The 27,998-nt window shown below is 43.4% G+C and overlaps 1 protein-coding gene across 3 annotated transcripts in view; it reads right to left on the reverse strand.

Annotated features, from left to right (window-relative positions):
* Positions 1 to 27,998, reverse strand: part of MYRF (myelin regulatory factor) — a 147,700-nt gene that overhangs the window by 66,406 nt on the left and 53,296 nt on the right. For 2 of the 3 annotated variants that reach the window (XM_070766919.1, XM_070766909.1), the window contains exons 2-4: positions 17,553 to 17,640; positions 16,559 to 16,933; positions 11,627 to 11,688 (exon numbers count right to left, since the gene is read on the reverse strand). In XM_070766919.1, coding sequence (XP_070623020.1) covers positions 11,627 to 11,688; positions 16,559 to 16,933; positions 17,553 to 17,640 — 525 coding nt within the window. Of the gene's footprint in view, positions 1 to 11,221; positions 11,335 to 11,626; positions 11,689 to 16,558; positions 16,934 to 17,552; positions 17,641 to 27,998 lie in introns of those variants that run through there. The other variant, XM_070766928.1, reaches the window with a different exon arrangement.

A 27,998-nucleotide genomic window follows, 5' to 3' on the forward strand; every position in this document is an offset into this window, starting at 1 on the left:
ACAAGTTTGCAAAATGAGATCCTGTACAAGGTTTAATTTCAACGTAGTTCATACAGGAACCATTTTATTCATCTGAGATAATCATCATTTCCAGTGAAAAATACTCAATGCATGCCAAAAAGAAAAATACAATAAATTCTCTTTCTTATCATTTTTAGACATGGTGTATAACATAAGATGCTCATAATGCTTGTAAAGGTAATTACATTGCTGAGGCAGTCTATATAGAGCAAACTTTCCAAAGGAAGTACCATATTTTTCAGGGTATAAGACACACCGGAGTATAAGATGCACCTTAGTTTTGGGTGAGAAAAACAAAGAAAATGACAGCGCCGGACTTACCCGGCAGGCAGGCTTTGCTGGAGGGACCGGGAGACACGGTCCCTCATGGCGGCCGCCATCTTGGATCCCGGGCGAAGTCTCGCGATGCGAGACTTCGCTCGGGAGATCGGGGCCTGATTGGCCAGGCCCCTGATTGGTCCGGGCGGGGCCTGCTTGCCCTATATAAGGGCGAGCAGGCCCGGGGCTCTTCCTTTTCGCCCGGACCAAGCTACAAAGCAGACATTCGTTTGTCTGCTTGCGGCGGCCATTTTGTTTGGCGACCTCGTGCGAGGCGCCATTTTGTGGCCTGTGGGGGTGAAAAGCCTGCTTTCTTCATCAGCGGAGCCAGCATCGGCTGGCTCCGCTCCGGTTTGGAGCCTCATTGTTCTGTGTCAGGGCAAGGGTGGTGCTGCCTTCTGGTGGCCTCGCGGGCGTGCGGGGGTCGCTGGGAATCGAGGCCTGGGATAAAGGCCCGGTGTCTGGGCCTTGTTGCCCTCGGGAATAGGGGGGAATTGGCTTCCCGGGGGGTTTTAGCTCCGCTTAGGCCTGCTATTTGGAGCGGGCCTTGTCCCAGTGGTGCAGGGCCCTTTTGGGGAGGACTTTGTCTCGCCTATTCCTTATTGTTTAAAGATAGCAGTTAGTGGCATGGCCCCTAAGAAACGGCCAGCTAAGGCCCTCCCGGCCCAACCGGTGGTGCGGCCCAGGAGGGCTGCCAGGCCGTCTGCTCGGGCTCGGGCGGCGGCAGAGGGGCCCCCGGGGGGGATCCCGGTTGGGGGGGTGGCTGGGTTTATGCCCACAGTCCCTCAACCCGAGGTGTCTCCTTCTCTTTCCTGGGCCAGGGTCCTGGAGCGGCTCGACGAGTTGGAGAGGTGGAGGTCGGGGGCAGGCCCGGAGGGGCTTTCCCCGGCTGCCACCGCGGCTTGGGGCGCAGACCCCGAAGAGGAGTCGGCCCCAGCTGGGCACGTGGCCCATGAAGTGCGGATGGCAGGCCCCGGACAAGCGGGCAGCACCGGACAGACCGGCCAGGCTGGACAGATGGCCCAGCATGGGCAATGGTCATCGTTCCAGGGCCCAGCCAGGATGGGCCCACCGTGGATGGCTTCGACCCCTTACGGGGCAGGTGAGGTTGCACCACATGTAGGCACATCTCCGCTCCTGCCCATTCAGGGTCCCGGGTTCATCCCACCAGCCTTGGGGGGTGGCAACAGCTTCACGGGGGCTGCTGCAGGCACCTGCGGTCAGGTTTGGTCCCCGCCGGCTCCGCCAGCGGGGGCGCTGGGGGTGCCTGTCCCGCCTGGGGCGGGGGTGGGGGGTTGGATTCCTCCTCCACCGGCTATTATGCCACCGGTCCCATTCATGTACCCGCCGGGGCTTGGGATGCTGGGCTCGGGGGCCACCACGGTGTGGGACCCGTTCGCCAGCATCAAGCCTGGGGCTATCCCTTGTGGGTTGCCCGCCACACCTTTAGGGTACCATCTGCACCCCTCAGTTAAGGAGGCAATCTGGCGGGGGGAATACGTTGATTTGTTCTCCCTCCTGAACAGGGAGGTCCCTAAACAAGATAAAGAGATTGTCCCTGGGGAGAAGGTGAAAAAGACAAAGGTCACGAAATGCTTCAGCTCGTGGCTGTATGCATTTCTGACCTTTGCGTCGGTGGTCATTCAGAGGCAGCCGGAGAGGGCCGCTGCCTTGTTGAAGTACATCGACCTGATAGCGAGGGCCCATTTCGAGTATGGGGGGACCATATGGAGGCACTATGACAAGGGCTTCCGTATGCGCATTGCCCATGAACCCTACTTGCCTTGGAATATGGTGGTTCCGGACCTGTGGTTCCAGGCCACTCATATGTCGGGGAAGGAGGGCTGTGATAGGACCGATAGCGGTCATTTCATGGAGGAGGAGCCTGCGACGCCCGCGCCGGCAAAGGCTGTGGCGGGTGCCGTCAGTAAGGGTGCCTCTTTAATTTGTCACGAGTTCGCTGCAAAGGGGGCGTGTTTTCGCCCCTTTTGCAGGTTTCGTCACGCCTGCGGAGGTTGTGGGGGAAACCATTCCGCAGCCGTGTGCCCCCGCCCCAAGAAGGGGAGTGAAAAGAAAGGCTCGGGTCCCCCAAAGCCTTCCCCACCTGCTGGGGGAAAAGGGGCCCAGCCCAATTAATTTAAGGGTGCTTGAGGGTTGGTTGGGCGACTACCACCCTCGCTCGAGAGCGGCCGCTCTCTTGCTAGGTTTTGTGCAGGGATTTAGGATCCCTTATCAGGGTGTTAGGAGGGCCTTCATGTCTGACAACCTTAGGTCGGTTGTTGGTCATGAAGACATTGTTAGGGAGAAGATTGGGAAGGAGGTTGCTGAACGCAGGGTCCTGGGGCCCTTTGCGGAGCCGCCCTTCCCGAATCTTCGTGTGTCTCCCTTAGGTGTGGTCCCCAAAAAGGCGAGCGGTGAATTTAGGTTGATTCACCATTTGTCTTTTCCAAAAGGGGAGTCAGTGAATGATTTCATTCCTGACGAGCTGTGTTCAGTCCGGTATGCGTCCTTTGATGCAGCCGTGACTATGGTTAGGAAGTGTGGGGTGGGAGCCCTTATGGGTAAATGCGACATTAAGTCGGCATTCCGGCTCCTCCCCATACACCCAGGCGACGTTGAGCTGTTGGGCTTTCATTTCGAGGGGGGCTATTACGTGGACAGAGCTTTGCCCATGGGGTGCTCTGTCTCGTGCTCTCTTTTCGAGAGTTTTAGCACCTTCTTGGAGTGGGCGCTCAGGAGACGAAGTGGCCTGGGTACGGTCGTTCACTACCTTGACGATTTCCTTCTGGCGGGGCCTGCGCATTCGGAGCAATGTTTGCTTTGATGCGGGACTTCGAAGCCCTTTGTGCTCAATTAGGGGTGCCTTTAGCCTCTGAGAAGACCGAAGGCCCCGCCACCAGGATTACCTTCCTGGGTATTGAATTGGACTCAGAGGAGCAATCTTCCAGATTGCCCCTAGAGAAGTTGGTAAAGATCAAGCGGAAGCTCGATGAGGTCCTGGGCTGCCGGAAGGTGACCCTACGGCAGCTTCAGGAACTGGCAGGCATTCTTAATTTTGCCTGTCGGGTAGTTGTTCCTGGAGGGGCTTTTTCCAGGAGGTGGTATGATGCGATGAAGGGGCTCCGTTTGCCCCATCATCGTACCCGCCTTTGCGCCGGGGTCAGGGCTGACCTCGGCGTGTGGCGGGATTTTTTGGATAGATTTAACGGGTTGTCTTTCTGGAGGCACGAGCTTCTGTTGGAAGCTGAGTTGCAGCTCTGCTCTGACGCCGCGGGGACTTGTGGTTTCGGGGTAGTGTTAGGTGACCAGTGGTGTTGGTCGGCATGGCCTCCGGAATGGAGTGCCACTTCGTTGGTTAAGGACCTTACGTTCCTGGAGCTCTTCCCCTTAATAGTGGCCTTGGAGCTTTGGGGTGAGCAGTTTAGGGACAAGACTGTGCACTTTTGGTGTGACAACCTAGCGGTTGTCCATGTGGTGAATGCCCTGTCATCAAAGAGCGACAGGGTCATGCGGCTTGTCCGCCATTTTGTGCACAGGTCCTTGTCTCTAAACGCATTGTTTTTGGCTAAGCATGTCCCCGGTTTAGATAACGGGGTTGCTGATGCCTTGTCCCGTGGTCAGTTGCCCAGGTTTCGGACCCTGGCCCCGTGGCCCGGAAGTTGCCAGAAGTGTTCCCCAGCCACCTCTGGAGTCTGGGAGGGATCCGGAGTGGTGGAGAGTCGCGGCATCCCGGGCAATCCCCTTGTCTGTAACGCCCGGCACCCTTGGGGCATACCAGCGTGCGGGTTAGGAGTTTTGGGGATTTCAGGCAGGGCGGGGGTTAGCAGCTTAGCTGTCCCGTCCCTGTATAGCGCCTGGCCGGGTTCTGCGTCCAGCTTGGGCAGCGTGGCCTGTCAGTTAGGACGATCCGGTTCTGGTTAGCCGGCCTCGCCTTTCTGTACAAGGCGGGGGGTTGGCTGCTTGTTCCGGGTGACTTTGCATCCGGCAGGTGCTGGAGGGCTGTATGGGGAGCGAGCGGGGGCCCCTGGTGACACTCGTCAGGCTCTGACGGTGGAGCAGCTGTCTTTAATCAACGTGGTTTTTGGCAGTCTGTGTTCCTCATTGTAAGAGGCCCGTCTTTCTGGTGCAGCGACTGGTGTCATGCTTGGGGCCCTTGGGGTCAGCGAGGCCTGGCCTCATCTCAGGCTGGCAATTCGCTCCGTGCCTTCCAGCACGCTGATCTGGCCGTTAGACAAGGGGGGGTCCCTTGTGGTAAGGCGGTCTAAGTCAGATCAGCCACGCAGAGGGGTTACCATCTACCTAGTGCGGCCGCCGACCAATCAGTGTGTACGGTGGCCGCCCTACAGCTTTGGTGTTTTCTGCGGGGATCAGGTCTGGGGTACCCGTCTAGGCATTGGGACGGTACCCCTTCTGACCCGTTTGTACTTTTGTCGTTAGTACCCAGGGCTATGGCCCAGGTGGGCACGGCTCCCGCCGGTTATGGAACGCGTTCGTTCCGTATCGGCGCCGCCACTAGCACGGCACTTTCTGGTTTCCCGGCCCACTGGATTCGGGTGATCGGCCGCTGGCGGTCAGCGGCATATTTGGGTTATGTTAGGCCGCTGAGGATCCTAGGCAGGGCTTAGGCTAGGTGACCTCTCTGCGTGTGTTTCCTCTTGCAGGTCCCCAGGCTGACGTGACACCGACGGCGCTGCTGTGTGGCCACAGCATGATTTGCTGGGCCGGCCGCCTGGCGGCCAGGAGCGCTGTCGGGACCCAGCCGTCCCTGGGGCGGCGGGTCAGGGTTACCTGGTGGGCCGGAGAGGTATGCGGTGGGAGGGTCTCCTACCGGTGTGCTGGGCGGTCAGCATTTGGTGGCTGCGCCCGGCAATGTGGGGGGCGGCTCCTGGAGTCGTTCCCAAGTGGGTTTGGGTGGGCAGTGTCCTTGGCCGCACCCAGGTGGCTGGTATTGCACTTAGGTGGCAATGACCTGCGCATACTGGGAGGCCTGGCGCTGATCATCCAGGCACGCGAAGACCTGGGAAGGCTTCGTGAGGTCTGGCCCACCACGCAAGTGGTGTGGTCAGAACTATTACCTAGGCTTGTTTGGAGGGACGCCTCTCCCCTTAGGGCCATTCACCGGGCTAGGCGACGGGTGAATAGGGCTAGGGGTAAAACAGTTAGAGAGTTGGGTGGAGTAGTAATACCTCATCCCCTTATATCAATAGACCAGCCATGGCTCTACCGTGATGATGGCGTTCACCTGTCTGACCAGGGGAACGCCATCTTCTTACAGGACCTGCAGCGGTCTCTGCGTGAGCTGGCGCAGCTAGAGGGGGGAGTCGGGGGGCCAAGATAGAGATCTGACCCCCGCTCCTGTGGCAGGTTAGGGGCGGAAAATTGGGTGGTTTAGCAACCGCGCGTTCTCCCTTGGGCATCTTTGGGGATGATTGACAGGTTCTCTGCAAGCTCATGGAGGGAGTTTCTGCCTGAGCAGCTGGGGGGAACCTGTCTTTGGGTCCTGCACCTTTAATTCCCCGATTCGGGTTAGCCGGTGGGACCCCCCTCATGCACAGCATGGCAGAAAAGGTCACAGGTGACGGCCTGGCCCTCACCTGGACCTTGCATCGAGATACGCCCATGTGTTGCCCAGGAATGTTTACTGGCATAACGTCATTTCCGCCCCGGAAGTATTTGTTTGACCCTGCAGGTCCAGTTCCGGGTCATAGTTGTTTATGCTAATTTATGCAAAGTATTTGAATAAATTATGCAAATTTATGTTAATAAAAATGACCCAATTTTAAATCCAGCTCTGGTGTCCGTGTCGTTACTCCGTCTCTCCAGCAATGACAGCGCCGGACTTACCCGGCAGGCAGGCTTTGCTGGAGGGACCGGGAGACACGGTCCCTCATGGCGGCCGCCATCTTGGATCCCGGGCGAAGTCTCGCGATGCGAGACTTCGCTCGGGAGATCGGGGCCTGATTGGCCAGGCCCCTGATTGGTCCGGGCGGGGCCTGCTTGCCCTATATAAGGGCGAGCAGGCCCGGGGCTCTTCCTTTTCGCCCGGACCAAGCTACAAAGCAGACACCCGCCCGCCCTCCACTATTTTGCAGTGTGCTTAGGGGTCGCCCTTAGGGGGCCGAATGGGAATTTTTTGCAGTTCTGCCTCTTAGCTGAGCTGTTTTTTCGCCCATTCCACACTGGGGTGATGGCTGTGCGGTTAGGGGGTGCTTGCATTAATTAGGTTAATTGGCTTACCTTTGGTCATTGGGTAGGCAGGTTAGGGGCGGAAAATTGGGTGGTTTAGCAACCGCGCGTTCTCCCTTGGGCATCTTTGGGGATGATTGACAGGTTCTCTGCAAGCTCATGGAGGGAGTTTCTGCCTGAGCAGCTGGGGGGAACCTGTCTTTGGGTCCTGCACCTTTAATTCCCCGATTCGGGTTAGCCGGTGGGACCCCCCTCATGCACAGCATGGCAGAAAAGGTCACAGGTGACGGCCTGGCCCTCACCTGGACCTTGCATCGAGATACGCCCATGTGTTGCCCAGGAATGTTTACTGGCATAACGTCATTTCCGCCCCGGAAGTATTTGTTTGACCCTGCAGGTCCAGTTCCGGGTCATAGTTGTTTATGCTAATTTATGCAAAGTATTTGAATAAATTATGCAAATTTATGTTAATAAAAATGACCCAATTTTAAATCCAGCTCTGGTGTCCGTGTCGTTACTCCGTCTCTCCAGCAAAAGGCCTTTGCCTCCTAGCAATTTGCCAAACAGGCAAACAGCAAATGATATACACTGTTTGTTGTGCATAGAAATAGCAAAGAAATGGAGAAATGTACATTACGACAGTATATTAATCCCAGAAAGTTTTCTTAAATGTAATCACGCTAACACCTTCCAATTATTTAAATAGATCTACTCCAAACATGACTAAGTCAGGGTTTAACTCAGCTGCCTTATCTTAATACTAATACTTAATACTAATACAGGACATTGCAGATTATACTTTTGCAGATCTTTAAAACTGATGTAGCTTTCTGGAAGTATTATCTGCTATTTAAAAGAAGATACAATAGAACTGGACCTCTTCAGATCAAGCATTTATCTTAAAAAGCTTCTTCATTTGTTAAGTTGTCTAGAACAATAATAAAGCAGTATTTTAAAAATGTCTAATAATTTGAACATTCTATAGCCATTTATAGTTATTGACTTACCTCCTTGCAGAAAAAAACAAATAGCCAATTTCAGCAGTTGCTTCTCCCTGCAGCAATTTGCCTCCATGCACTTTTAGTTTCACTTTCATTTTTCAGGCAACTTTAATCAATCAGTTGAGTGTCGGGAGGCAGATCAGTGGCTTGTGCTAATCAGGCTCTGCTGCTATTTGCTGCAAGGAGGTAAATTGATAGCAGGCAGAGATCAAAGAATGGAAGCAGATGGGTGGGGCTACATTTTGTGTATAAGATGCCCCCAGGTTTTCACCCTCTTTTTTTTGGGGGGGGGAAGGGGCTCTTTTACTCTGAAAAAAGGTACTGCCTTTTAAGGGTGGTGCTTAGCATAATAAGCATTTCCCAACATCTACAGCAGTCATAGCTAATGGTCAAAACAAGTGGAAGTTGCAGTCTATCTCATTTAGAAGACTATAACTTGCAGAAAGTGTCTGCAGAACATTCACCAAAGCCCTTGACTCAAGTTCACATCCCTCCTTAGTACAACAGATTGAAAGTTTACTTAACTTTGAAGCCTGATTTAAAATTGGAAATGTATACACAGGGATTTGCTCTGTCAGAGTATAGGGCTAGCACTCTTATTAACTCAAAAAAGTTCCATTCAAAGCCAGAATTAACATGCTTTGAATTATAAGAAACTCAGGAGGTAAAAAGGACAAAACTTCTTATAGATATTGGCTTCCTCCCAAGCTTACTAGTGTGGCCTTCTCCAATCTGGTGCCCAATCTCAAAATGAACACACTGTCCATTCATCACCCACAGATATTACAGAATGTGATTGTAATGGTAACACGCGAAAGAAGAATGGAAGAACAGGGATTAATTTTGATCACTATTTGGACCACAAAAATCAATAATAGAAGCAAGCATTATTATGGTTCAGAAAGACCAGTAATACAGCCATTCTTCCATCTCCACCCTGCAAACAAACAGCACTTTTAACTGTCCACATTGCATTTTAGGAACAATTGTTAGGTTGTTTAGGAAAAATATATCATCCGCAAAACAAACTTAATACAGAGTAAGGTGTGAGTAGACAGCAATGAACTATTCAGGAAAATAAACCAGTCTAGTAAATACATAATACATTATATACAGAAACAAAGTAGAATAAACTCTAAACACTTCAAATCACAAATACAATCTCAATATCAAATACAAACCAGGTATATCAGCACACAGTTCTATCTTAGCACATATCAATACTTTAGCACATAGCATAACTTAGCACACAGCAATATAGCAAGCATTATCAATACTAATTGCAATAGCCACCAACAACCAACATTGCAATACAATACAATACAATACAATGCAACACAACTGTCTCCCTTTTATGGATAATTGCAGCCTATCTCTTATAGTAATATTATTGCAGCCTAGCTCTTAAAATAACATTATACTATTTCTTCCAAACATGCATTGCTGGTTAGTTCATATATTGACAAACCCAACCAGCACAGTACATAGTACTCACAACAATAATTAGAAATGGTCAACATTGAAGAAGCTACTTAAATATTAAAGCAATATTAAAGTATTTTATAGACAGGGGAGGGCTTCTAGCCAGAATGCTAAATTGAGCTCGCCGCCATGGCTCGTGAGTGCTTGCGGGGTCAGCGCAATTTTGCTTCTGCACCTGTGGAGGTAGCAAAATCGCGCAAGGAGCCGCAGGTGCGCCCTTGTTTCGGCACTGGCGGCGAGCCCAATTTAGCGTTCTGGCTAGAAGCCCACCCCTGTTTATAGGTGTATATTACACGGGGATTGTTTATCCTATGATATGTGTATATATGTAAGAGTGTGTATACATAAATACAAATGAAATGGATTTCATGCACATTTTATTAAACCACTTTTGTAAGGCAGGTTATAACAAAACAAACATATAAAGGTGTCCTTGAACCAAACGTTTTATTCAGCAATGCTGTAAAAATAAATTGGGTGCCTAAACTATTCCGTTACATATTTTAGCTCATATGTGAAGCAATCAGTGTGAGTTCATCCCAATTCTGAGTTTATCCTAATTCTGCTAGCCACAGTTTGATAACTGGGAACGTTTTGCTATTTTTTGTACTGATCGATAAGTACAATGATCAGTGCAAAATAATAAGACATTCAATTCATCCAACAGGTATCCTTTTGTCCTCAATTCTTGCCATCGTTATTATCTGACTTCAACTTCCCAATATCCAAAGGTTCCTCCAAAAAAATCCACCCACAGAAAATAAATAACAAAAGAGTTTTCGAAAAACGAACATTCTGTTCGAACAAATTCAGATATAGTGCCTTTTCAACCTTTTAAAGTTATTGGAGTGAAATAGTTAATGTTCAGGGCAATTAATCAGATTCTTCTGTAGGACGAGGCATTAACGGAGGAAGCAAAAATTATTATGAAATTAGAGGGTGTGATTAAACATAGAGGAGGCGGACATAAAACATAAAAAATAACGTTAGCACTCTCCCATTTCCTTGCTTAAAAATAACTATCACAAAAGCTTATTGTGAAGTTGGACGCAAATTAAAATATGTTTATTAATAAAGTTAAATAAAAGTTGAAGCTTAGAAATGACATCAAATGAAATCCCTCCTGACAACGCCCACTCCCCACAAGTACTCAAGTACCACCAGAACTTTTAGGAATAACAATGATTGGCAGCTGTTTCAGAACAGACAAAATAAAAATTAGCAAAACCTAATTTTTCACTAATTCAAGATAAGGCGTGGTCACTGAATTGTACTCTAAATGATACTAAAATCCTGCAATAATTTAAATTTTCAAACAATTTTAGACTTTGTAATAAACTAAGTAGTATAACAGCAACAGCAACTCCAAATGCTTATTGTTCGGAAATTGAACCGTATAACCACTACCGTAGCATGAACATTGAAGCAACATATCTGTTCTTGAAAGCTATCTCGTCTTTCACATCTCAAGGTTACCTGGCATGCGAACACCTCTCTCAAAACAAGAGAAGAATTCTTGAAGTTATGAGCTCAGAAATGCAACTCTTTATACATACTCCAGGGCTTCCTGGAGTTTGTGCATTACCCCAAAAATCTGAAGTTCCAATTATTCCCCCCTCCCCCTGCCCACCCCAGGATGATGAGGTAGGTGCTGTTGTTTTAATGGTGAGAGAAAGCAGTTCACTCTGTGGCAAATACTCTGGCCTCTTGGCTACATTAAAAAAAAAAAAAGGCCAGGAGGAATTCCAGGGATTTTTGTAGTAAGATAAAAAGAACTCTTGACCTTTTTCACAGAGAAAAGAGAAGGAGCTACTTCCACAATGAACAAGGCTTAAATTTTAAAGGCAGGGGCCAAGGGGAAATTTCTAAAGTTTGCCACAGGCAGGACGGTACCCTTAATTCTTTTGCCCGTTGCTTGCTAATTCTGTTGTCTCAGCCTCAGAAAAAGACAACAAAAGTAGCTAGTGAGACATAATTCTCCCCTTTCACACTTATAAAGCATGGGCAACACAGAACAGGCGCCATCTGCTTAAGGGGGCGTGGGGAGAGAAAGAGGGAGAGAGGGAGAAAGACCCACCCTCTGTGATGCACCTACGACTTCTGTGCCTGTCACAAGAATGGGAAGAGAGTCCTTGACATCAAATACAGCACACAAAGGGAGGGCAGGAGCCGCAGAGTATACTCACCACCTAAAAACAAGCTCATGACAATACCTCTGTTTTGCTCGTCATTTCCAGCACGGATTTGTCTTTACATAAACCTGCAGGAGTCTTAACAACATGTTCACCCGACAAAACGAGGCTTAATCCTTCTGCTCCATGTCCTCACAGGGCAGGTCACCCTTATCCATTTCTCCTTCTCGCTGGGAAGGCAGAAGTACACCTTTCCCTTCCCACACAGTCTTGTGTTCCTGGTCCTGCCCACCCAACCCCCCCTTTCAAAAAGGGTAGTGGGAAAACAATAGGCGAAAAGTCTAAGAATATTTACTAACTGATAATCTCTTCACGTATTGCAACAGTCTGTTTTTCCCTTTTCCGATAAAGATTTCAGAGCCAACCACTTCTGCCAACCAAAGAGGGGGGGAAGGCTGGTGCTTGGGCTCTAATCTTAGCACTTACCATTCACCTGCTGAGGGGAGTAAGCTTCGGATCCGGAGTCTGGGGGAGAGTCGGGTAAAGTGCTGAACAGCAATTGAGGGGAAAAAGAGAGGAAAAGGTCAAGCAAATGTCTTAGCAGAAGGGATTACAAGTAGATTGTCAATCCTACGTAGATGGACTGAGAGCATATAGCCCCATTATCTACACCACCCCTGGTTAGCAGAAATTAATTATGAATTTGTCATCAAGGTTCTTGAATACAAATGCTTCTGAACCTGAACTCAATCTTATCTCTAATATAGTAGGTCATCCAGTAACAATTCCCTTCCACCAAAACCCTTAATTGCCAATAACTGTTCCTGCCCAGATTAGCAGCAAACCTTCTACTCTTAAGCACTCCAAACGATTCACTACAGCCCTTCCCCAATGAAAAAGAGGTGTTTCTAGCAGGTATTCTCTCACATCCATACTATTCCTATCAGGAGCATTTTGAGGTATTATTCTTAGGCATTTCATATCGTGGCTTTTGTTTATCTGCTAAAGCGATACACCCTACTTTACTCCTTGTCTGAAAGAAGCCAGACAGAATCCGTTGCTCAAAAAGATTGCCATCTTCATCACAAATACAGTGAAGGACCCACTGACAACTGTTCTGTAAATCTATGGGTCAAACTTTCATCAGTTAACCCTGAGACTTTTTGTTGCCCATTGGGGAAGTTAGATTCACTTAATGACTGTGTGATTCACTTCACAATTGTGGTGAATTGCTTAAAACCCAAGGTAAAAGTTGTAAAATTGGGAGCAACTCAACTTGCAGCTACAATGACTTGCAGTGGAAATTCTGCAGTTCCAACTACAGTTCCAACTGTAGTAAATTAAGGACTACCTAAACATAGGTGGTAAAATATTTACCATAATTTTTCCATAAGCACTTCAAACTGTACTAACTTCTGTAGTTCATCCTGAGAAATTTGATTTTATAAAATGAACAATTTTAGATTAGTGGATATATTTGGTACACAAACATATAAATTGGATATACCACGATCACTGGTTTAGGTACTTTTGGTAGTGTGGGCAGGTGCCAAATCCTGCTGGAAAATTGAAGTCAGCTTTCCCATAAAGCTCAGCTGTGGAAGGAAGCATGAAGTGCTCCAAAATCTCCCGGTAAATGGCTATTAACCTGGACTTAATGAAGCACAGTGGACCAACACCAGCAGATGACATGACTCACTAAATCAACACAGACTGTGGAAACTTTTAATTTCATTTGGAAACCAAGGATCCAGAGTATGAAGGAAGAATGGAGTGACACCCATAGCAAGATGATTGAAGTCCAGTGTGAGGTTTCTACAGTCTGTGTTGATCTGGGGAACCATGTCATCTGCTGGTATTATTTTGCACTTTGAAGTACAGTGTTCCCTCGATTTTTGCGGAGGTTGTGTTCCGAGACTGCCCGTGAAAGTCGAATTTCCGCGAAGTAGAGATGCGGAAGTAAATACACTATTTTTTGCTATGAACAGTATCACAAGCCTTCCCTTAACACTTTAAACCCCTGAATTGCAATTTCCCATTCCCCTAGCAACCATTTAGATTATTACTCACCATGTTTATTTATTAAAGTTTATTAAAAAAAATATTTATTAAAGGCTGACGAAAGTTTGGCGATGACATATAATGTCATCGGGCGGGAAAAATTGTGGTATAGGGAAAATTAATTAATATTTTTGAAAAACCGTGGTATAGACTTTTCGCGAAGTTCAAACCCGCGAAAATCGAGGGAACACTGTACATCTAAAAGAATCTAAACTGAAAATAATTTCAATAAATGTCATTCCTAAAGCAAATTTGAAAATAAATTCCTCAAAATTAACAGCTAGTTCTTGGTGTTTCAAAACAAACCTATTTGTTCCACAAGGCAGTCTTGCAAGTTTCTAACAGGTCAGTGAGGTCAGTCCCAGCTTAAAAGTCTGATTCTATACATACCTTCCAGCAGCTGATAACAACTGCTATCAATACTGAATGGCAAAGTCAAGTAAACAGAAATAAGCCAGTTGAAAGTGAAAAGGTACAGAAGAAAATACAGTAAAAACCCAAGTAGAAAATGAATTAATGGAGAGTCAGTTCAGGACAACTCTGAATTTTCCACTTGGGTGGGATAATCAGTGTAATTGTCGGAAGAGCAGGTCACTAGTTACACTTAGGCCATAGAATTCTACAACAGTACTAATATCTAATCATTAGTTGAAAATTCTGGCTAGACTACTATGTGACTTTTGTATTTGTTTTCTTTTAAACCAGAATTTGTTTTCTTAAAATATTATAGGTCATCTTTTGGAACTTAAAGCTGTCTCATAAAACTATAGAATACAGTTTTGATTTCTTCTACTGCTCACTGTAGTCTATCTATCTAGAAAAAAAGTTCATAGATTTTTCACAATTACATTCAGACTATTAAAATACCCAGAACAATCCAGTCCTTAGCTTCAGTCCATTTAAACCAGGGGTCCCCAAACTTTTTATACAGGGGGCCAGTTCACTGACCCTCAGACTGTTGGAGGGCCAGACTATTAAAAAAAACCTATGAACAAATCCCTATGCACACTACACATACCTTGTTTAAAGTAAAAAACAAAATGGGAACAAATACAGTATTTCAAATAAAGAAGAAGTAATAAGTAATTAAGTAATTTATACTTCTTTATTAACAAGTAAATTTAAACTTAAATCAACAAACTCCATTTTTCCTTCCTTCCTTCCTTCCTTCCCTCCCTCCTTCCTCTCCACTTCTCTCTTCCCTCTTCCTTTTCTCTCATTTGTTTCATTTTCCTCTCCCTCGTTCCTTCCCTCCATCATTTTCTCATTTTTCTCTTTCTCTCTCTCTCTTTCCATCTCTCCCTCTTCCTTTCTCTCTCCCTCTCTATATCTCCTTCTTTCTCTTTCTTTCTCTCTCTCTTCTCTCTTTCTCTCACTCACTCTCTTTCTAACTCTCCCTCTTTGTATCTCTCACACTTTCTCTCTCTCCCCCTCTCTCTATTTCTCCCTTTCTATCTCTCCTCTTCATTTCTCTCTCCCTCTCTATTTTTCCCTCTTATTATATCGATCGGTAAAATCTTGTGTGCTGCCGCGGGCCAGTTAAAAGACCTCAGTGGGCTGCATCCGGCCCATGGGCCGTAGTTTGGGGACCACTGATTTAAACATTTAAAGTTAGTGGACCTATCAATTTGCATAGTAGTTCAGAGTTTTTACTTTTCAGGATGACAAGAGAAATAATGAAAACACTAATTCTAGGCCAGACTTAAAAATGATGATAGCACCACAGAGGAAATTTGTTATGTCCTCAGGGCACCAACCACAGGCAGTCTTCTAGGTATTGATTTATTTTACTTGCCCCCAATAAAGCACTACCTACTTTGTTATTGGGTTTTTTTTAAACAGGTGGCATATTCTTTCAAACAGAAGTTTGATCTACAGCTACCCATCAGTTTTTATTTTTTAAAGATTCCTCAGGCCCATACAGCTGAACTTACCATTCCAATAAGGCACCAAAATGAAACAGGGTACCAGATTTCAAGGGGGAAAAATTTTAAAAAACTGCCCTTGAGATTTGGGAATGGCAGCAGCAGCTGCAAAGTATACCTAGCACCTATCTAGGATTGCCATTGAGTATGGAGTCATGCAAGGTCTAAACCTATTCATGGGATGGAGGGGGAGATGATACAGAAAGCTATGCTTTGCTTTAAGTGAGATTGTTTCCCACTTAAAAATAAATAAATAAAGGGTAATTAGTCAAGACTAACAAGTGGATGTCTTATGGATATCCCAGATCAATGCTGTTCCTTTGGTTTTATTTATTTCTTTATGACTTTTCATAGATCAGGTGCATGATCCAGGATTTCCAGATTTGAAAAGTTATTTGGGGTGGCCCCAGTGAAGGGCTACCAAACGTTTTACTACCACACTGTGGGTTTGGCTTATGCAGGACGCCCTGCATTTTCTTTCAACGTCTTTCAGTGCAAATTGGGTGCTCTGACGTGGAGCTCCATTTTCGCTACCCCACTGCATTACCCCCCAGGCAGCAGACCAACCCTGTGTAGCCCTAATCAGACGTGGGTTCTTCTTCCTGGTTCGCACCAGTTCTATATAACCAGTAGCAAACTGCTGGTGATGTCACAGTGATGTCACAGAACCAGTTCTATCAGTGCTGGTCCATGAACGCTGCCATCTTTTGGAGGGATTTTTTGTGTGTGTGGGGGGGGGGGGAAGAGAGTTCACTTTGTTTGGATTTTTTTTCCAGAATTTTTCCCACAGCACTGCACATGCATCTTGGTTTTGCCTTTTTTTATGATTTTTGGGTGATTTTTCAGCACTGTCCATGCACGTATGTACTTTGGCCACACAGAGTGCAATGCGCACGCAGCCACGTGGCGTGGCAGGAAGCGAGGTAAGTTAGAACCCACCACTGTCCCTAATCTTATCTAAATATGCCTATATTGAAAATCAAGACAAAACATCTTGATCTGTCTGTCAATATTTACGTGACTAAAACACTCCCTTTTTTTTGGGTGGTGATTATCTTTGAAAATTAGAAATGGTCAAAATCTCATGAGATTTCAGCAATTTTTTTTTAAAAAAATTGAATGCATGAGTGCCATCTAGTGGTGTTACAGCTGTCATAATGCCCGCACCGTCATAATGCACAGGCAATCCCAGGTGTTATTTTAGGAGTAAAATTTTTTAGGTTCCGTTATCTAAAACTGAGCCACACTTTTTTTCCCCAGTCTCCCTGTCCAATTCCCCATATTATGTTTGAAAATTAAGATGAAATTGGTTGGTAAGAGACATTACAGATTTGACATTGTTTTAAAGTCTTTAACTACTTTAATTATCTATCAATTTAATTTATCAAGGCTCTGGAAAATTATATTTGCATAACCACAATCCCTTACTTACCCAGATGTGTAGGAGGCTTCTGATTTGATTGGAGGGGGGATGCTGGACAGGCAGTGACCACTGAGAAACCCTTTGGGTACTACCATGCCATTGTTGTTATTGCAGTTGAGATGAGAACTATAATTGGACCCACATGGATTTGGCAAGGGGGGACCATGCCGCATTGGAACTTGGCTGCTTGAAGGGCCAGGATGGAGACCATGACGGACTGGGACTTGGGTGCTTGGGGGACCGTGATGGAAGTTACCACTGGGTACAGGAGTAATTACATGACCAATACTGGAGACAGATGCATTGACAGTGGCAGAGCTGGCAGGCTGAAGATGAGGATAACCGGCTGATGCTGGAATGTCAGAGATGGCATCTAAATCAGAGCTGGGAGAGAAAAGTTGAACCATTTGTGTAATGAACCAACAAAAACCATGGTCAAATTGTATGAATGTTTAGCATGCATGTTGGGTTGTTTATCATGTTTATTAGGTTTATTAATGGTTTTACTGTATAACTCAGTTTCATATTTTACTTCTTTTTATTGTCTTGAATTTTATACTGTTGTAAGCCGCCCTGAGTCCTTTGGGATTGGTCGGCATAGAATTTGAATTAATAAATAAAATAATAATAATAATGTGTGCAACTTGCCACTCTGACATAATATAAAGAGCGTATCTATTTCTAGTTATATACATATATCATATTGTTGGATTCAGCTGTAATAACCCAGGATTTTTAACCATGTTTTTTTTTCTTTCTTGAACAAGTATATTGGCTTGATCTGCACATCTGACTAATTCTCAGTGGATTTGGTTCAAACAAAGGAAAGTCAAAAGCAAAACCTTTAAGGAAAATATGTGAAAGTACTGAAAACAATGGAAGCAAAAGATGAAGAAAATATCAGTTCACACCACCATAATATTGTATGCAACCTTCATTATCACTCTTACATCAATATCATGGAGTACTAAGAATAATAGTTAAAATAAAAAAGGACACTTACATATCTTGTGAGTCCTCTTTACCGATATATTCTTCCAGGATGCTGGTATCAATGTTTGATGCTTCAAGAGCTCCATTAATATCATGACCTGAAAGAAACATAGAAACATAGAAGATTGACGGCAGAAAAAAAGACCTCATGGTCCATCTAGTCTGCCCTTATACTATTTCCTGTGTTTTATCTTAGGATGGATATATGTTTATCCCAGGCATGTTTAAATTCAGTTGCTGTGGATTTGCCAACCACGTCTGCTGGAAGTTTGTTCCAAGCATCTAAGAAAGACCAGATATCACAAGATAATGGCAGACAAGCACAGCCATTTTCTATAAGGACAAACAGAACTCTGATAATTCCCCATAGCAAAACTTCTGATTTAGATAACAGAATTTATGTTAAAATGTTAATTGAAATGGAAAAGGAAATCCAACCCAGATGATAAAAACTGAGTATTTATTACTCTAGAATAATCAGACGGAAGAATGGAAAACATTTTATTCACAAAGTTTCGTGCAGCTAGAACAAAACATACATCCATATTTGAACCAGTATCAGAGGTCGGTTTCTGCTGGTTCAGACCAGTTCTATAGAACCAGTAGTGGCATGGTGGCCTGGGTTGCTAGAACTGGCAGTGACCCAGGCCTGCCACGCCCGAGCTGGTTCTCTCATTTATTTTGTTTTTTGCTTTTGTGCAAAAAAAATGCGCAGAGGGTCATTTCTGGGAAGAGACACGCGTGCATGAGCAAAGCACGAAGCATGTAAACTGTGCACTTGCATCGCAATGCAATCTCATCGGAAAGATACGTAGAACCTGACCAGTACCTATATAATATATATAGTGGTAAGGATGAAAGGGGGGAAATTGAGCTAGAATTGACATACTGAAACATGTGAACACAAAATTTGTTGTAAAATGTTGATGAAGATTCCCAGAGCATATGCATAAACACTCCTTTATCTTGGCACCCATGCCAACAGATACCTTTAATGTTCTGCTGAAAGTGTGCAAGTTGAATGGGTGTGTAATACCACTAATGTAATATTTTCCTTCTCATTTCCCTAACTCTTGTATTCTTGATTTTCCTTATATTCTCTGCTGTATTTTCCATCTCTTGCACCTCTACTTGTATCTCATTTTGCCACCATTTAGTCAATCCTTGGATCACATCCCTGTCTGACTTCACTAACATCTTATATATATTACCTGATTTATACAAGAAATACCCCCAACTGGTGGTGGGGTATGATTGATTGCCTGGTGGTGGGATCACTGAGCACATGTTATATGTAATATGTTGTGTGTGTGTTTTATATTATAAAAATCAATAAAAATATTATTAATAATAATAAAATATCAATGAGGAGTGAGAAGAACTGCTGTTCAGAGATGCAATAAATTAAAGACATTTTTCCTGAATTCTCATCTCCTTAAAATGCCATGCCGTTTGCTCGCTAGATAAACACACATACATCCCACCCCAAAATCTTGTTCTACTCTTCCCACCCGCACAAGAAGCATTCTGGTTCAAGATTAATCCTCCACCCCACACCCTCCTAAAGGTTAAAAAAAATGTGGAATAAAACAAAAAGAGGTGGTTTCAACCTAGAATTGCATCCAATGAAAATCCTTTTCACTGCTAGGCAAACAAATCAGCAGAAATAAATCCAGTGAGGAATTTTGTCAGACAAATGAGTGTGCTTAGGAAAGGAGAGTGAAAAAGGAAAAAGGAGAGAATCAGGGGTTTTTTTGGGGGGAGAGGGTCCCACAAAGTAGGGAAAGAAAGGGCGGGGACAGGATCAGTAATGGGTTGCTACCGGTATGGTAGAGGACAGCACAGCGGTAGCAAACGGTGTGCTGCATGCGCTGCTTTGGTTCTTTTGTGTGTGTGTGTGTGTGTGTGTGTACATCTCAGTGTGCTTTTGCTTCTGCGCATGCTCAGGAAACAAAATCTCATGAGGGGACGGGCATGTGTGTGAGATTTCAGTGGTTTTTTTTTGCTTCTGCGCATGTGTAGAAGCAAAAAAAAAAAATCACCAAAATCTCACACATGCATCTGCTCACAAGATTTTGCTTCCTATCTATCCATACTGGTAGTCCGCAACTTACAACAGTTTGCTTAGTGACTGTTCTAAGTTACAATGGCACTGGAAAATGGGACTTATGACCATTTTCACAGTTTATTTGTTTGTTTGTTTGTTTGTTTGTTTGTTTGTTTGATTGATTGATTTTTATGCCGCCTTTCTTCTCAGAGTCAGGGCAGCTTACAACATGTTAGCAATAGCACTTTGTAACAGAGCCAGCATATTTCCCCCACAATCCGGGTCCTCATTTTGCCCACCTCGGAAGGATGGAAGGCTGAGTCAACCTTGAGCCGGTGATGAGATTTGAACCGCTGACCTGCAGATCTACAGTCAGCTTCAGTGGCCTGCAGTACAGCACTCTACCTGCTGTGCCACTCCGGCTCTGGTTACCGTCTTTGCAGTATCCTCATAGTCATGTGATCAAAATTCAGATGATTGGCAACTGGTTCATATTTATGACCGCTGCTGTGTCCCAAGGTCATGTGATCCACCTTTTGTGACTTTCCGACGAGGAAAGTTAATGGGGAAAACAGATTCACTTAACAACCTTGGAAAGAAAGGTCATAAAATGGGGCTAAATTTACTTAACAACAGAAATCTTGGACTCAATTGTGGTTTTTAAATTGAGGACTGCCTGTATTGATGCTACTTGGAGAATTAGCATTCTCCTTGAGGTTCAAGACTTGGTGCTCCATTGGTTTCCAACATTTCCTGCATTTTGACATCCATTTCCCTATTATGTCTATCTTCTTTTTTAAACAAGTAATATTTGTATTCTATCCTGCATAGAATACAATATTACATTCTTTCTTACATTTAACTTATATTTTAAATTATTTTTTTCTTACGGGGTGGAATTGAGCCCCACTTATATGGTTAGCCACTATTAAAAGCATTAATTCTTTAAAATAATGTTTTAAATCACTTATAAGATTATTTAACAAATGTCTTTTCAAGAGTCTAATGGCTATGTGTTATTTTCTCTCAGTCATTTGAAATATCAATACATTTGGTGGCAGGTTTTCCATTATAATCATTACCGTATTTTTCGGAGTATAAGACACACCTTACTTTTGAGGGAGGAAAATAGGGGTGGGGTGGGGGGAATCTGCCAGATATTCATCTGGCTAGCATCCTTAGTCTATTCAGCTTCAGCACATTATTTTATCCTCTGGTTAGGGCTGAAAAAGCCTTTTTCAGAGGGAGTAAAAATAAAAACAAGCCTGCAAAGACATAGGGCAGGAAAAAACCTTCTTTGGAGGGAGTAGGAAGCTGGAAAGATTGTTAGCACCTAGTTACAGCTGGGGGAAAAAAGCTTTGAAAAAGCTACATTTGGAGTATAAGATTCATCCAAATTTTCAGCCTCTTTTAGGGAGGAAAATGTGTGTCTTATACTCCAAAAAATACGGTAACTCTTCCATGTGGTACTAATAGATTTTCCCTGTGAAGTTGCAATGTATAATTCCATCCAATTATTGCTTAGCATTAACTGTAATCGAGGAAGATTTTTAAAAGTTTGTATTGAGTGAGTCTACGGAGATCAATACAAATCTAATAAACAAACAAACAAACAAATAACTCCTCATTTGTATTGCTTCCTCCATGCCCCCAACAGAGATCAGCAGGAGTTTTCGAAGAATATAACAAGGAAGATTTCAGCTAAGCAATGCCTAATTTGTCTTAAGTGTTAATTCAAATCTAATGAATATTGTCAGTTTTCATTTACAGTGATACCTCGTCTTACAAATGCTTCGTCATACAAATTTTTCGAGATACAAACCCGGGGTTTGCCTCTTCTTACAAACTATTTTCACCTTACAAACCCACCGCTGCCGCTGGGATGCCCCGCCTCCAGACTTCCGTTGCCAGCAAAGCACCCGTTTTTGCGCTGCTGGGATTCCCCTGAGGCTCCCCTCCATGGGAAACCCACCTCCAGACTTCCGTTTTTTTGTGATGCTGCAGGGGAATCCCAGCAGGAGAATCCTAGCAGCACAAAAACGGGCCCTTCGCTGGCAACGGAAATCCGGAGGTGGGGTTTCCCAGCGAAGGGAGCATCAGTGAAATTGCAGCATCGCAAAAACACCGAAGTCCTTGAAACCCCACCTCCAGACCTCTGTGTTTTTGCAGTGCTGCGATTTCACTGAGGCTCCCCTCGCTGGGAAACCCCACCTCCGGACTTCCATTGCCAGTGAAATCTTAACGGTGAAATGGATATTAAAAATATAGGAATATAGCTAAACTCAACAAGGCAGTATCATTTCTTTCTTTTAATAGTAGTAGAATGTATTTGATATCCATTCTGAACAAATTATGTTGCAACAATCACACCTCTTTATTCTCTAACATTTGAAAGCAATAAATTGATTGGCTAAATTTAGTAAGCAAATTTGTAAGGATACGAATCAGAAGCAAATAAAGAATTCAAGTGAGCAAAGAAATCTATTTCTGTGTTGTAAGTGTATGTTGGATTATAACTCAGATGTTTAGAAAGAATGGCATATTGCTTTTTCTAGCCAAAAAGCCAAGTGTGGATCTGGCAAAATAAATAACAAATACTATTTATTTCAAGCTTTTTATTGTGGCTGTTCCACCGTGGTATTATTATTATTACTTTGAGTGGTAAATCTGCCAGCCATCTTGTCTTGAAGGTCACCTTCTTGAAGAACCTCAAAAGGAATCCAAGAGTAGGTGAGATAAGCAACCAGAAGCAGGAAGCATTTCAGTTGGATAGCATAGCAACTAGAAAACTGATAATAATTCTTTTGTTTTTTAAGAGTGCCAAGTCCTGTACTGATGTTTTGATAAGGTGAGAGCTATTCATTTCTTATTTAAAAATAAGCAAAGCTTTAGGCTAAATCAGTGAAGGCGAACCTTTTTGGTGTGAAAGTGCAAATATGTGTGAGCCCACGCCTGTAATTCAATGCCCCCATGTGCCTCCTCGGGCTGCCCCGCCCTTACGCATGCTTTAAGGCTTTCCTGGAGCCTGGGGAGAGCAAAAACCTCCTCCCTCCCACCCCCAGAGGCTGGAAACAGCCCATTACCTGATTTCCAGTGGGCTTGGTAGGTCCATTTTTCACCCTCTCCAGGTTCCAGAGGCTTTCTTAGAGCCTGGGGAAGGTGAAAATGCCCTCCCCTGCCCTCCGGAGGCTCTTTGGAGGTCAAAAAACACCCTTCCATAAGCAAAAAATTGGCTCGCCGGTATGCACATGGACACCGGAGCTAAGCTAGGATAATGGCTTGTGTGACGGCAGATATAGCTCCATATAGCACATGTAAAATAGGTTCGCCATTTGGGGTTAGATGCTAGAGGAATTTAAATTAGCCACCCTAAATTAGCATTGGCTGACAAGTCATTCCAAGTGCCTCAATATGTTACTTTTCTCCATGCTCTTTGTTGCCTTAATACTCAACTCTTAAAGTTTTAAAGCAAGAAAAAACAATAGATTCAATCTTTCGTTCTCTCTTTCAACTACCTGAACAACTGGGAATTTCTTTTCCAAATCTGTTCTTCATTTGCTTTTTCGTAAACTCCTTCATATGTCTTTCTGTCTCTTTAGAGCAAAAAGCATCTCTGGAATGTCTGCCACTCAGTGCAAGCTCTTAAGAGCATCTTGTTGCTCAAACCTCTACTCAATAAAGACTTGTTACCAAAAGCCAGCTTAGGTGATTAATTACAAGCTAACACTACTCTTTTTGGAGTCACGAGCTCTTAACAACATTAAGCAATGCCCCTTTGCCCCCATCCCTTTCCAGCTAAAGATTAGAGGGAAGCAGGAAGCTTCAGAAAACACACACATACACTTCCAAAAGCTGCTATATTGTTCATAGTTCTAATAAACCAGGTGGTGGTAATGATGATGATAATGATGAATTCAGTCTGTACTCATCTTTCCTCAATCAAAAGTCTTTCCTCCTTTGAGCCAGTCCACCACTTTAATATTGATGCAAGATGGAACAAGATGAAGGGTGAAATACTCCCTGTTCGCTCGTGCCTGTTGGTTGCCGGAGAACCAGGCGCAAAAGCAGCACGAGGCTCTGCCCACCCATCCAGATGCTGCCATTTGGATCCTTTTACCCTCTTCACATGCACAGAACACTTTATGCATGTGCAGAGGGTAAAACCCCCAAATGGTGCCGTCCATAAGGGTGGGCGGAGCCTCATGCTGCCTTCATGACAACCAACAGGAAAGAGCGAACAGGGAGCATTTCACCCCTGAACAAGATGCACAAACTTTAAAATAGTCTAGTAAAATAAAACATCCAGCAATTCAGATGAAGGAACAGCTTTTTCTCTACAGGACCATGGTGACCACATTCTTTTCAAGAAGTGTTCATTTCCCAACCATCAAAAGCATCAACAATTATGTGTTTTTGGGTTATATAATGTATAATTCGAAGATCTTCTTTGTAATATTAGCTACGTTTATTCCTTTTTAAAAACTGCAGTCAAATTCTCAATCTTACGTTTTTTAGATTTTACCATATTTATCATCAAGGTGAATTAAATTTAACCAATTAAAATATAACGAAAGGTAATGAAATAATAAACCTTGCTACTTTCAAAAATTCCATCTGAAGATGTAGTTTTCATGATTTTGTTTTCAATTCTTCCAACATTTAATGGTCAAAACAAATATATAAAAAAACACTACATGTAGCCTCAGTTTAAATTTGATTTATAATCAAACTGTAGGGTTTTAGTGTTTTCTTTGCAAGTGTTATCCTTTCATTCCTTTTTTATTCCAATATGTTGAGCCAATTGAGCCGCCCCAAGTCTACGGAGAGGGGCGGCATACAAATCTAATAAATAATAATAATAATGTTATAAGGAAGATTGAAGTCTTCACTACGTGAAACTTACATACCTGCTATATTAAACAAAATAAACTATGGTTAATCATCATATGACGATTTAAGTGAGCATAATAAACAACTTAAAATGTTTATTATTACTCGTTAGTGTTTGCCATGTTGACTATAATACTCAGTCTCAATAAAGTAACTAGGTTAAAAGAAAAAAAAATGAAGGAAAAGAAAGGAAAATCTAACCACTGGAAATTCTTTTTTTTAAAAAAGCTGCAAAGATCCAAAACTCACCCAGACTCATTTCTATATTGCTCAATTGCTATTTGGTACCTTATCCAACAAAGCCATTATTAGAATTGTTCAATCTAAGCTACAAGTCAACACTATATTTTATTTAGGAGACAAAAGCAACATATTTACACCATTCATGGGTGACAGTTTAAAATGCATTTGCCCTTTTGCAATTACATCAGTGCTCATATTCAATTTCCAATCAATTGCTGTCCCAATATTTTTTTTCAAGTATCAAACCAGTTACCCCTCATTTTACAAATGTGCATTATTTGATTTCTTACATGGATAGATAACATTACATATGTTATATTAAGATTGATTCTCTTTTCTAACCTATCAAGAATATTTTCAATTTTATTTCTTTCATCCAATTTGCTGGAAGGATTCAAATATATATTAGAAATTATGATAATTGTATGTTTGGAACCCAGCCATTCAAGGCCCGTTTTATTTTGGAATCTGGAATAGTAGGCATATGCAGAAGAACTCTCTTCATTTTATATCTGATTATAAACAGTGATCATTGAAAAAAAAAAGTAAGACAGCAATCAGTGTAATATTTGTTGTGTATAAGGTTCACCAAAATTACAAAAGTGAAATTTCTTGCAAATCATCATTTAATTTTTTTATTTTTAAAAAAATAAGATTCCTTTTATTTGCCTTGACCAGGGGTGTCAAACTCAATTTCACTGAGGGACACATCAGGGTTTTGTTTGACCGGGGGGGGGGGGGGCAGGTAGGCATGGCCAGCTCAATGCCACTTGTGTTGGGGGCACCTCGCATCCTGGACATAAATTGTTTCAACTCCTACCTCAAAACGATACTATAGAGCACTGTACACCGAGACAACTAGACATAAGAACAGTTTTTTCCTGAACGTCATCACTCTGCTCAGCAAATAATTCCCTCAGTGCTGTCAAACTATTAACTAAGGCTGAATTACTATTACTATTAGTCTTCTCATCATTCTTATCACCCATCTCCTCCCACTTATGACTGTATGACTGTAACTTGTTGCCTGAATCCTTACAATTTCTATTAATATTGACTGTTTCCTGATTGCTTATTTGTACCCTATGACAATCATTAAGTGTTGTACCTCATGATTCTTGACAAATGTATCTTTTCTTTTATGTGCATTGAGAGCATATGCACCAATGAAAAATTCCTTGTGTGTCCAATCACATTTGGCCAATAAAGAATTCTATTCTGTTCTGTTCTATTCTATTCTATTGTGGTGACCCAGGTGGGGCTGGGGGAATCCTCCTGCAGCCCTCTCCCAATGAAAATGGAGCCTGGGAGATCAGCCATGACGGTCTCCTCCTGCCTTCTGCCAGAAAAAATGGAGCCCAGGAGGGCCACAGGCCCTCCATTTTTGCTGGCAGAAATGAGCCAATCCTTCAATATGTCCAGGGTGGTCCCACAGGCCTTGAGTTTGACACCCATGGTCTAGATTGAAAAGCAAACTTGTTGAATCTCAAAAAAAGAGGATAAGACCCTCCATCGAGCGAGCAATGAGAAAAGCAAAGTTTGTATATGATTGATTTTAAGCACTGTTATTGTGTTTATAACTAAATATTGTTTTATTTCATGGTGGAGAAAATTTAAAAAAATCTTTAAAAAAAGAGGAAAATGTATGCTTTGACATCATCAACATGTCATAATGCTAAATTTCTAAGAAAGATTTATAATGTCTATTCACGTAAAGGTTACCTGTGCCCAGTTGTGTATATACAATAATATCATCTGATCCTGATAAACTCATTAAAGGTAATTTGTACCTAACACAAAATATAATCATGGATTTTTTTTATCATTAGTTGGAGCAAGACAGAAGAAAATATTATTCCCACAATTTTTCCAATGTTCTTTAAGCCTGGCTTGTTATGCTTGTTTGTTGTATCTATCACCCTAAATATGTTTATGATCTTGGGAGAGCGATGATAAGTTTTGTTTTCTATTTTCAAGGATATAGGTGTATACACAGAGAGGCATGTGTGCTTGTCTATGTGCGTTTGCATGCTCAGAGACACACTCCTACACACGTGCCTTCTGGAACAATGGCAAAGCAGCTTTAGTACTGCTTCTCGCCAAGCAAAAGTCAACAATGTCACTTCATGTTAGACCATCTCATTGTAAGAAAAACTTATATAAATTTTAATACATTTTGTAAAATATGATGCCTTTAGAATGCCAGAAGAAAAAGAAAGAAGCATAAACAAATGAAAAATAGATATTCTAGGCAGCCTGGGAAACCTGTTGCTCTCCAGATGCCGCTAAATTACCCATTTCTATCATCCCTAACTCTCAGCATGCTGACTGAAATATGCTAGGAGTTCTAATTCAGCAATATGGGAGTGGAGGGGAGGAAACCATCTTTGTTTGCTTGTTAACAACAAGAACAACAAAGTTGGAAGGGACCTTGGAGGTCTTCTAGTCTAACCCCCTGTTTCGGCAGGAAACCCTACACCACTTCAGACAAATGTTTATCTAACATCTGTTTTAAAACTTCCAGTGTTGGAGCATTCACAATTTCTGGAGGCAAGCTGTTCCACTGATTAATTGTTCTGTCAGAATATTTCTCCTTAGTTCTAAGCTGCTTCTCTCCTTGTTTAGTTTCCACCCATTGCTTCTTGTTCTACCCTCAGGTACTTTGGAGAATAGGTTGACTCCCTCTTCTTGGTGGCAACCACTGAGATATTGGTTTGTTTAGGTAGATCTCACAGTAGGGGGTTTAATCAGTGTTCCATGCACATGGGACTGCTCTTGAAAAAACATAAACCTACATACTACAAGGCACAAATAGAAATGGCGAAGCAAATTTGCACATTAAAGGAATTTACCTGGTTCCTATTTTCATCCAAGAATACCCAATCAGCATTTAGTTTTATACACAGCTTATAACTAAACAAACAATTTCAGAAAGCTGTTCTAAAATTTTCCAGATTACAATATAATCAGGAGAGTATTCAGTAAGTATTCCCTGTTAAATATTCAATAACTAATATTTCACAATTATTATGTTAAGTGTCTTTCTTTTCCTATAGATATACAGTCATACCTCGTCTTACGAACCTAATTGGTTCCAGGGGGAGGTTCGTAAGACGAAAGGTTCGTAAGACGAAACATTGTTTCCCATAGGAAACAATGTAAAGTCAATTAATCCGTGCAACCAAAAAAAAAACCCCGCAAAAAAACCGCTGCCGCCCGGCTGTCACCTTTTAAAACAGCCTGGGGGCTTCTCAGCGACCTCCCAAACGCCGAAGC

Source organism: Erythrolamprus reginae, chromosome 1 (genome assembly GCF_031021105.1).
Source record: "Erythrolamprus reginae isolate rEryReg1 chromosome 1, rEryReg1.hap1, whole genome shotgun sequence".
Lineage (NCBI taxonomy): Eukaryota > Metazoa > Chordata > Lepidosauria > Squamata > Dipsadidae > Erythrolamprus > Erythrolamprus reginae.